Genomic DNA, 11,753 nt, shown 5'->3' with positions numbered 1-11,753 from the left:
GGATGTTTCTAAGAGCCGGGGGAAGGGAGATGATTTAGTTGTGGATGAAGCTGTCAGAAGCTGGGGTTAGACTGGACATGATCTCCTGAAGGCCTGGCAAGCTGAGTTGCTCTATGATTCAATAAGATTACATGAGGCTTGGATAAGCTGGGCCTAAAGTGGGGGCTAAAATACTGAGAGCGTCATCACAGATCAGGAGATATCCAGCACTTCCTTAAAGCTAGAAGATAGCACCCTAGAACCCACGGGCCGAATCTGGCCCATCAAGTGACTACTCAGCCCACAGGGCTTAGGGGTGGGTAGCAGGGATCTTATCTCCCCAGTCTGTATTTCCACATTGTCTCTCTAGGCTGAGTGATGCCACTATTTTCTTGTAATTTAGTCTCTAATGTTTCTGGATCCAGGAGGTACCTGAAACATGGGTAGATGTACTTGAGGGAAAAGGAAGATGATGGAGAATCCAAGCTTTTGGCCACCTTTTTCATTAGAAAGGATTACTTTTGGAGGGGAAAAGAGCCCACATGAAAATGGGCAATAACTTGAGTTGGACATACCCATTTTTGGTCAAAGTGCTGGAATCTGAAGCCTTCGTGTAAGATGGACCTTCATGCCCTCCACCCCTCTGCCATTCTTCTTGTTGAACCCCCTCTGTATCCCATAATGCTTCAGGGCTCTTCTTTTTGGCTGAAGGTGGCCACAGTGCATTATGGGAAGGGGTACAGGCCAAGGCTGCCTGATGCAACATAGGGCTTAAGGGGAATGTCCCACTTGCAGTGTATTGTGGGTAATGTAGTCTGAACTTTTCAATGGTTCCATGCTAGGCCTCCAGCTGTGTAGATGAACATGGGCAGAGACTGGTACTGCTTGGGGGGCTGCCTTGGCCCTGATCCCAGCTGGGGCAGGGGCTGGCACTGCCTGGGGATCTCTACAGCAGCTGGTGTCACCCCCATCCTATCTGGACTGGCTCCCTTGTCCTTAGGGGTGTTCATCTGGGACTTTTTCAGTGGTTCTACAAGGTAAGGCATTGCATTGATGGGTAAACTGAGGCAGGAGGCAACAGAAGGAGGCAACAACAGGACGGCAGCCTAAGTCCTGCAAAAAAGGCTATTTTTTGTCTTTTTTGGCAGGGCAACCCCCCCCCCCCCCCTTTTTTTTTTGTTAACTGAGTTTTGTCTAAGAACATATATGCACAAGATGCCTACAACATCACTCTTGCACTACATTAAAGCCATAATTCCTTTTTTGTATGCTAGTGACCTGAACAAACCAGTTGAGCTTTACTCTTTTTGTTTATAAATGTCACTTTAACCTCTTGATGGAGTTATAGGCATTGTATCTTTCAAAGACATAATGATTCTTGGGAGAGTGGTAAGGAATTCTTTGCTACAGCGTGTACTAACATAACCAGCCCTCCTCAGCAGATATGTTATTGACAGCAACCTCTGCCCTTTCTAATACACCTATGCAAGCATGATTTAACATAATATGAAGGCACATAATACGAAGGGAACATTAACCTTTTCCGTCCAAAGGAAAGATGGTCTTGTTAAGGCACCAGACCCATGTGATTATGGTTCAGTTTCTGACTGCCTCAGGCTTCTAGTGTGACATTAGACAGTTCAGTTAACTCTCTCTGTTCCTCCATTATCTCAAAAATGGAGATAACCTTGCTTCATACAGGGTTAAATAAAATAACATTTTTGAAGTGCTCAGATATTAAGTTCTTGGATAGAGCTAGAAAATGACTGATTGGTAATACTGGGTAGATACATGAATTATATTTGGATCAATACATAGCAGCTGCCCAGCAGGCCTAGGACCCTCCAATGTAGGCCACCTTTCCTTCAACAGCCTTCCCTTATTTGGCATTACTGGGTAAGGGACACAGCGTATATTTTTTGTGGTTTGCACTCTCACTTTTTGAAGTTTATAGCAGTCATCTAGCTTTTTGTCTCCTCTCAAATCTTCAGAGGGCAAATCAACATGCTTAATGCTTGTTAATTTCAGGTAGAATTCTTCTTGAGGTGGACTGACCACCTCCTCAACCTACTCCCATTCAAGAAGAAAAAGGAAACATTCAGTTCTAGGAATAGTTTCACTGCTCCTGGCTTGTTAATGTGGCACAGTTTAACTGTTTTAAAAGGCCCTGGATATCTCTTACTTGTGCTAAGATGATCTAAAATAAGAATTTGTATTGGTATGCTTATATTATGGTTTAACTTTTTTGTTTTGTTTTAAAAATGTTATGTTTCTAATTTACATTCTTAAAGCAAGATATTTTTAATCGTTTTGGAAGAATATTGTTATTTAAATTTACAGGGTATAGAAAGAATTCTTGATATTCAGAAAGAAATGATGTGGTTATTGGAGCCTGCATGCAAAGCGGTAAGATATATGTTCCATTTTATATAATGACTTGTGAAAATTATTACTTGTGAAATTACCATTGTATTGTTCATCTGACCTCTCCAGCACTGAACATATTTAGTATTTAATAATTATATCTGTTGCCTGCGTAACGTGGGCTATATATCACATTTCTCACTTGGTTTTGCAGCATAGTATAGCAAGTGTGTGTGCGCGTTTCACATAGACAAGGCACCACATAACCTGCAGCAGGACTGTAGAACAGAACCTTTTCATAAACATAGGAGGACTAGCCAAGAAAAAATAAATAGGACAGACCAATATAAGTTCAATGTAAAAGAAGTGGCCCTGATCCTGCCAAGTCTTGCACATATATTTAATTTCCTGCGCTGAAGTTTTACACTGAAGTCAGTGGACAGCATGTAGTACTGATACTTCTAGTAGAGTCCAGATTTACATTTTTGGGGATATATATGCTGTTGGAGAAGAAGGTGAGAGGCCTCTGGGAGAGAGCAGCAGTTGAGATGACACGTACACACTTCATGGAAATGAACATTTGGCAATGTGTTGATGATTTCTTATGTAATAACAAATCAACATAGCTGTTTTGTGTTGTATACAGAATCCTTTTTTTGGTGTGTTTTTCTAAAGGGGGGGGCACATGTTTTCCTAACCCTGCATGCAAGGTGACTTGAACAAAAGTTGATGTACTCGTTCTTTGCTTTCTGTCTGAAATCTCTACATATTTCTTGAATTTTCCCAAACAATCAGTTTCATTGCTTTGCTTTGTTTTGTTTCCCACCCCCCTGCAAACAGTCCAGCCCTCAGCTAGCAGACAGTAAAAAAGGCAGTGCACGTAACACAGGGAAGAAAGCTCCGGTAAGATAACAAATCTTATTCTTCTAGAGAATTATCTTCAAGAACAGGGAATTACTAAGTTATTAGTATGAAGTTAAAATACTGAATTATTATGTGTGGCCTTAATGAAAAACCTTAAGTCAAGACTTAAATTCCAAATATTACACATTTTATTCCCTCAAGTAGGGAGGTAGACTCTGTTGGCTATGCTTACTTGGAAGCTCCATGTGAGGGGCAAATCAGTAGGCCAAAATATTGCTCACTGGTAATTGTTATTGTGGAACTAGGTTCATTTTACCTGCTATTCTTTTTGGACTGGGTGAGCACTCAGGGCCTGCCTTGCCCACCAGAGCCTGGATGGAGCTTCCCATTGTCTTCCTGCCCTAGACAGCCATGGCAACTAGAAGCAGAACACAAGGGTGCCTGTTGCCCAGCCAGGACGGCACTCCCATAGCTCCTGAACTGGGCAAGCTACCTTCTTATTCTTGGAGGCCAGAGCAGCAGGGAGCAGAAATGGGGGGTGGATTGCTGTCTGCAAGGTAGGAGTTGTGTATGCACATGCATGGAGGGGTAAGAATGAAGGTTCCTCAGCTGCTGGCAGTTCCATAGCATCTATTTTCAGCTCTCAGTGGTCCTCAGAAGATAGTGGACTATAGGCAGAGAGAGAGCAAGCAGTATGAACTGCCTTGGAAAATGCCTTGTGGAACATTTCCTGGTATACCTCAAATCCTCTGTTTCTTTGTATCCACAAAATCTGCAGATGATGTTGTGTTTCCACAACCAGGTTTTCAAAATAATTGGTGTTAATGCCATGCTGGCTTTGCTCCTCACCTCAAGACATTTGTAGAATTATTGGTTTATTGTGATCATTTCCATGCTGTAAAAAAGAGAGGGATGAGGTGTTTTTAAATAACCTATCCCTTTGTGACTAACAACATTAGGTAGCCACTGTTTTTCCTGGACTCACCATGACATGAGTATCCTCTTCTCTCTGAAGCAACAAAATAAAAATAAAACTTCTAAAGATGGGGATAAACAAGAATTAATCATTTTTTGCAAATCAATCTTCCATTTACTTTAGTGGAATCTGGGCAGCTATAGGACTGAATCTTCAATAAATAAAAGGAGTCATGTTAGTTTAATTTCTGTTTGAAAAACAGCAAAAGTGTCAAATAGAAAACTAGATGAGAAAAGGAAATTATACTGTATTGCTTCAACTTGAGTGTTAGAAATAATTTAAATTCAAAACTATTTAAAAAATTGCAATGTATTTTTGGGAAGGGTAATTTGGGGGCTTTTCTTTAAGACATTGAAGACTTTTTCACTCCTATTTTCAGTCTGAAGAATTGATAAAATAATATTTGAAAATTTTCTTTACAGCATATAAATCCCTATAATATATGCAAAGTCTATACACTATATGATCAGAAATATATTTTTGCTGATTTGTCACATTTTAAGTCATTCATAATAAGGAACTTTTGTCTTGCTTTTTTGCTATGGTTTTGTTATTACTATCTTAGTGTTTGATGCTGCAAGATCCTCATTTAGTCTACGGCTGTTCAAGACTGAGCTGTACAGCTCTAGACCAAATCCCTGGTCCCTCCTAGTTGAGTGTAACTATTTCAAGGGGAAACACCAATTTTAAACTGCTTGTTTGCTTTACTTAAATAACAGGTCACAAGAACTTGAAATCAAAAGAGTGGGTTTCAGATAAAGAATTGGGAAAAAAAACTTGTTATAGGACAATACAACACACAGCCAAGAAAGAGGTGTCACAGGAAAATGCAAACTTAAGCCCTATCCTGTAATTGGTAGTGCACGAGTGCAGCATTCCACTTGCATGCTGTCTTACGCAGGTTCTGAACATGGTTCCTAATGCTTAAAAAGACAGTTGAAGTACTGGGGACAAGTTATCAGGTATCCAAGTTGTAGCTGTATTGGTTTAGAGGCAAAAGGAATCAGAACTTGTGATAGAGGTGATATCTTTTATTAGACCAACTAGAATATTGCAAAAAAAATTTCTTTAATTGCAAGCTTTTGGGCACAAGCACCCTTCTTCAGGCATAGGAGAAAAGATTGTAAAAGTTCTCCTGGATAGAAATGAAAGTTCATATTGCATAGGAGAGTTAAGGGTGTGGTAAAAATCTTCTGTTTGGCACAGTTCATTTTATGTAGATGAGACTCAGAGAAAAGTTGGAATAGTCTGTTTACCTCAAAGTTGTTTGGTGGCAAGCAGGATGCAGTCATATTTCCTTCTAGTTAGGATGTTTCATATTTCACAGAAGATGAAAAGGAAGGGATGCTTCTCTGGGCAGGGATTTCTTCTATGGTGAGGTGTCTCTGGGCTCTGTGATGATGCAAATTACCTCGAACAAAGGCAGGAGCAGGGTCGCAGGTTTCAGGTGGTAAAACTTGCTTCCTCCTTGTAAAATTATGAATATTTCGTTTTTAAAATATCGGCTAAAATTTGCCATCTTCCATGTGTCAGGTATCCAAGTTGTAGCCATATTGGTGTAAAGGCAAAAGGAATCAGAACTTGTGGTAGAGGAGATATATGCACATGCACGATCACCCCTCCCACGAGTTCCGATTCCTTTTGCCTCTAGACCAGTACAGCTACAACCTAGATACCTGACACATGGAAGATAGCACATTTTAGCCAATTTTTTAAATGAAATCTTCATAATTTTACAAGGAGGAAGCAAGTTTTACTACCTGAACCTGTGACGCTGCTCCTGGCTTTGTTCGAGGTAATTTGCTTCATTATAGAGCCCAGAGACACCTCACCGTAGAAGAAATCCCTGCTCAGAGGATTATCCTTTCCTTTTCTTCTTCTGTGAAATATGAAACATCCTAACCACAAGGAAATATGACTTGCCACCAAACAACTTTGAGAGGTAAACAGACTATTACAACTTTTCTCTGAGCCTAACCTGCATAAAATGATCTGTGCCAAACGGGACAATTTATTTCGCTTGTGTTTGTCTTGGACAGTAATGTGTTTTTCGTAATAATCTGACCCATCTCACCAAATTTTATATTTGGATAGTCTTTTTTTGTAGTTAGGCACTCTTTCTTTTAGGTCGTATCTTCCCCAAACCCCTTGAGTTTAGGCAGAAAAATTCTGTTGCTATCCAAATAACTCTTCCTCAGCAGAATCTGGGACTATATCCCGCTGAGTTACCTTGGCAACCTCATGATGTCATTCTTTGGAATCCAAGGTCTGCAGATCTTATAGTTATTTAAATCAATTCTACTGGGCCCTGGTAGGCAGCAGTACCAGTTTATCAGACTAAGACTTCAGCTGTACCAGTAAGTACTAGTGCCCTCTTTTCCTCCTCCTGTCTACCCTGACAAGAAACACGGGTTCCCCAAATGGAGGACTCTAGGTTCTACACAAGGCTTTACATAAAGGCAGCAGGGGAGCCTAAGGCTCCGAGTTTGCAGTACCTATATCTGTGGTTAGAAGTAATTAATTTGGTACATAACATTCACAGCAGTACTTTATGGAGACATTCACAACTTTTACATCAAAGCAAAGCAAAGCAGAAACATTACATCCATGTCTGGCTACTGCATGCCCATGTAATCCTGATTCTCAACAAGAGAACCATAACACAGCTATATTTCCCTTCCTAAATTGAGTCAGGATGACTTGAAAAGCCTGTACTTCCTGTTGACTACTCCAAAGGTGCCATATTAGGTTTGAGGAGCAGGATAACTGAGTGGGAAGAGATTTATAAAAGTGAAGGAAAGGATGGTGTGAAAAAGGAGTAATCAGTGAGTAATGGGAACTTTTGCACAGCATTCGCCACATTATAGGGGAGGCTGTCTTTGGAATCTCCTCTTTCATTTACATCTCCTTTCATTCTTTTGTCAATTACCATATTAAAAAAGTAGTATTTGAAGAGTCTTTGCAAAATTTTATGAATTGTCAATAAGAAAACTGTAAATGAGAAGAGCCAGAACTGTGGGCATTTGTACATATACTTTTTGGTCCTGCGATGTGCTAGAGATCCGCCGCTTTGGAGCAGACTCGATTAATCAAGTCTTCTCTGCACATGAGTTGATGTGCACTGTGCCAGTATCAGTGGTGAGTTGTGCATCAGCATGCAGAAAATGGTGGTGGCGCACTTTTAAACTAAAGCACCTCCAATGTCTTTTAGTTCAAAAGCATGCTGCTGCCATTTTCTCAGCTCTGACGCACATTTGCCACTTATACAACTGCAAGTACCACAGCGCCGAGCGCTTTTCAAAGCATCCACCACTGCGGTGTCTGCATGTGAACAAATGCCCTTTGTGACCAGCTATATTTCTATGGATTGGCCTCTGGGAACCTTTATTTATATTTTTATATATATATATATATATATATATATATATATATTTGGTCCCTACACTGATAATAAAGCATATTTGGTCCCTACACAGATAATAAAGCAAAACTCACTGTGACTGAAATTCATTCCTCTGCATGCATATATATATCTCCATCCCTATGGTTTACAGTGTAACTTGTGAGAGGGGATATTTTCTGAATTAAATGATACCGCTTTGTATAGTTTCACATATATTAATATGGAGATTATTTCTGCTTTATTTTCAGCCACCAGTTTTAAAAAGAATATCACACTTGGGCTGCCTAACAACAGGGTTTGATACTCTAGAACAACCTCTGGTCTTAGTGCAAACAGCTTGCCGGAACATAGGCCTGGAACTAGGAATAGATGTTTATTTAGCAATTAACTGTGCTGCTCATGAATTGATGGACTATGTAAGTCATTCTCAGTTAACTATGTTAATGGATTTTAAAGTAATGTCATTAAAATTATTAATTATTATCAGTATTGCAATAACATCTAGAGGCTCTAACCCTAGCATTTCTATACTGCATAAAATATGTAACCAAAACAAAGCCCCTGCTCCAATATACTAGGCTCTGAACAGTCAGCCCTACGTAGTGTGCATGGTCCAAACCCAACAGAAATGTTACTGGATGGTGAGTGGAAGGAAGCAAGTAGCAGAGAGACCACTCAACATTCTTTTCACCCCCTTGCGTACTGAGCAGCAGAGCTCTGTAGTAGCGTCTTCTTTGCATGACAGTGTAGGGACCAAGGGTCAACCCCTCCCTCACATGGGTAAACTGAAATTAAGCTTTATATGAAGCAAGGCACAATAGACCATGACAGCTATTCCACCTCATGGCCTTATATAGCAGCTGTGATCTGCCTTACAGGAACCCATGCAGTTTCATGATTGGGCCTTCAGAACTGAAATGCTAAAAAGCTGTCTGTGCCAGCCAGAATTCCATTTCTGAGATTTTACTGATCAGTTCTTGTCCATTAATGCAGTTCAATCCAATTGACAAATTACCATGCAAGTTAAACTGAATAAGACAATTTAATTTCTCTTATAAGCCAAACCAGATCTGAATCCAAGTCTCCAGAAGCACAAAGACTACTTCAGCTTCTGTGGTACCACTCCAATGCACAAATAAAATATATTTTCATATTCTTCAAAGTATTTTTGCTTTGATGCATTCGTACCAGTCTTTTGTTTCTTTACTTTAATGTACTGCATCTGTTGTTTTTTCAGGCGCACACACCACAAAGCAGGGAGTTATTGCTTGGTATATTTTCAATGTTGAGCAACCTTGAATACACTCAGAAGCCTTTCAATAATTGGCTGTCAGCATTTATATAATTCTTACTTTGGCAAGTTTTTTGGATCTAGTCAGATTTATGCACCTCAATTGGGAATTTTGAAAAGTTTTTTTTTTTAAGTTCGAAATCAATCTGGATGCCCTTTAGCTAGAAAAACATCAATACGATTCTGTTTCTAACATTTTAGCAGCACTGTCAATGTCAGAACCATGTTACAAGCTAATGGAGTATAATGGAAACCACATCCACTGGAACCAGCTTGGTACATGCAGAAAGCCTACTTTAGGATGAACAGAACCTTAAATGAGAAAATACCAGGAAATGTCACAGTCTTCAGGCTCTGTTAGTGTTGAAAACAAGGGCTTTTTGGTGTAAATTTGACGCTTTTTTAAACAACTCCTATATGCGATAGTGGTACAGTCTTTAAACATAAAAATCATGAATCAGCCTTTCCCCACCTATCATGATATTTAAAAAAAAATAACTTTTCTGGGGGTGGGGGTGGGATAATACCTTGGAATTTTACAATACATTTGATAACTATTTTCCAGAATTTCAGAAAGTTTAAATTTTCATGGAGTGCTTTACATAACCAGTTAAGAGTGTCTGGGCTGAAATAGGGATGGTGTGGGGAACTGTATCTTTAAGAAGGTCTGTCATGCAACAATTGAAATTGGTGTTAAGTTAATATGGAGGCTTATCTTACACAAGGATGATCATTAAGGACTGACATTGATGCAAACTTCTTAGTTTGGAGTGATTACTAACCGCCAGAGTACCAGGAACAAAAAGATCTAAGAAAATACCCACATGGAAAAATGGACAATTAGAGGAGGTTTAAACAGCATTTCATACATGCAGGCAGCTGCTAGCCTCAAAGACGGTCACAAGGTGGCCTTATCTCTGACAAAAACTGATTTGGAACCATTTCATGTTACCAGTAATTTTTGTTTAACTTGGATAGAGGAGGCTAAACTATGAAACTGTATTTTGTGTTACATAATGCTGCTCAGTTAGAGCACAGACACTGAATGAAGCAGCCCTGGGTCAGATTCAGTCTTGAATGATTACTGACACAATACAACATGCATTCCTTTATGGAGGGTTTTGTGGCCACTGGATCTGCACGACTGCCTTAGTAATTTCTTACTACAAAATTGCTACCATTCTTATCTTTTATACATTTTACTTGCAATTTTAGACAAAAGGAAAATATGAAACACTCACTGGAACACTCAAGAGTCCTGAAGAACTAGTTGATATGTATGTGGACCTGATTAATAAATATCCCTTTATTATTGCATTAGTAGATCCTCTGAGGAAAGAGGTAAGACATTTTTAGAGGACACCTTACCATCATTAAACTCCTCCTTAAATGCATATAGTTGCTTAGCCTGACAAAGACTTTTAGCAAGCTTTGACATTTTGCCTTGGGCAACAGATAATAAAGCAAAACTCACTGTGACTGAAATTCATTCCTCTGCATATTTATGCACTTTGTACAACCTTCTTAGGTTCTCCATGTCAGGGCATAACTAAAGGCTGTTAGCTATCAGAACAGGTCGTGTGAATTGAGTTTCTGGATAGAATGGGATATAAATCTAATAAATTACTAAGAAAACAAACAAACAAGAACTATAAGAGAAAGTTCACTGAGCTTGCACAGAAAACCCAGTAAGGGACATTTTTCACTCTCTTGGAGAAAGATGCATAAATATTAGTATGAAAATGTGTTATACTTAATGTCCAGCACTTGGTGGTAGTGGCTGGAAAGTTGCCATACTTTTGACATGACTTTTGATAGAAAATTAATCCTGATTGATGTGGATAGTATGTGGATAGATTTACAGTATTTAAGAGGTTTTAAAAAAAATTACAGGAAAATGAAGTTCTAGCAGAATCGTTTTGCTTAGCCACTTCCATTTTAATTGCACATCCTTTCTTGTGCGATCGAGCAGACTTCAAAAACTATTTAAAAAGTGAAAGACTAGTTTTGTATCAGAAGAAAATCATTTAGATATAGCCATACATTCCTTAGAATCGTGATAATTAAGTAAATTGCTATGATACTATATCCACCAAAATCTACACTCACACTGCAACATAAAGTTACATTTGAAAATACTGCTTAGAATTAAAAGGAGTGGTAGAACACTATTGATTTACGTGCTGGTAAGATTAGAATTAAACACGAGGGGTCAATAAATTATTATAGTTAATCAGAATATTATTAAGCAGGGGCAGGCAACCTTTTCTGGCTGTGGGCTGGAATGACCCATCCTGGGTCAGAGGTGGCTGGGTGCTGGAATGTGGTTGCCACCACTGCTTACCCCAACAGCAGCATGGGGAGAGTACCTGCAGCTGCTGAAGCTCCACGTCCACAGGCCAGATGCAGTGGCTCCCTGGATCCTGCCCATGGGCCGGAGGTTGTCAACCCCTGCTGGATAGGGAAGGATTTTGTAATTGTAAATATCAGTGGTTATAGCATTTTCCAGTTATGTCAATATTAAGGTTCACTGTCTTTCCGCAAGAAGGGGAAAAAAACCTATAGACTGAGTCCCCCTTTATTTCATGGTTCTGCAGCCACACATTTAATATGGAATCCAAGCCTTGCTGCATCAAAAGCTAAAGTTTTCTGATACAATTAATGTAGGTTTTGATTCTTCGTGTTTGTGGGACAACCTTAAAATATGAATTAAGGTAAGCCAAAGCAGTGTAGTCTTTCTGAATCTACCAGTAGCCTGAAAGAGTAGTTCTGGGATGAATGAACTGCCTCATTCACCTCAATGGAGTTATTTACTCCAAAGCTTAAAGGTAACAACTTAAACAACAAACATGTCAAATTTCTTCACTGCTGATCAT

At 39.4% G+C, this 11,753-nt stretch overlaps 1 protein-coding gene across 1 annotated transcript in view; it reads left to right on the top strand.

The window, feature by feature from the left end:
- The first annotated feature begins 1,350 nt into the window (after positions 1-1,350).
- The window catches only part of ENO4 (enolase 4), a 16,456-nt gene continuing 6,053 nt past the window's right edge, over positions 1,351-11,753 (top strand). The window contains exons 1-5 of the mRNA XM_025200196.1: positions 1,351-1,368; positions 2,320-2,385; positions 3,184-3,246; positions 7,835-8,002; positions 10,093-10,218. Coding sequence (XP_025055981.1) covers positions 1,351-1,368; positions 2,320-2,385; positions 3,184-3,246; positions 7,835-8,002; positions 10,093-10,218 — 441 coding nt within the window. The remainder of the gene's footprint in view (positions 1,369-2,319; positions 2,386-3,183; positions 3,247-7,834; positions 8,003-10,092; positions 10,219-11,753) is intronic.

This window comes from Alligator sinensis, unplaced genomic scaffold (genome assembly GCF_000455745.1).
Source record: "Alligator sinensis unplaced genomic scaffold, ASM45574v1 scaffold527_1, whole genome shotgun sequence".
In the NCBI taxonomy this organism is placed as follows: domain Eukaryota; kingdom Metazoa; phylum Chordata; order Crocodylia; family Alligatoridae; genus Alligator; species Alligator sinensis.
The sequence above is the reverse complement of the archived record's forward strand: the minus strand, read 5'-3'. Positions and strand labels throughout refer to the sequence as shown.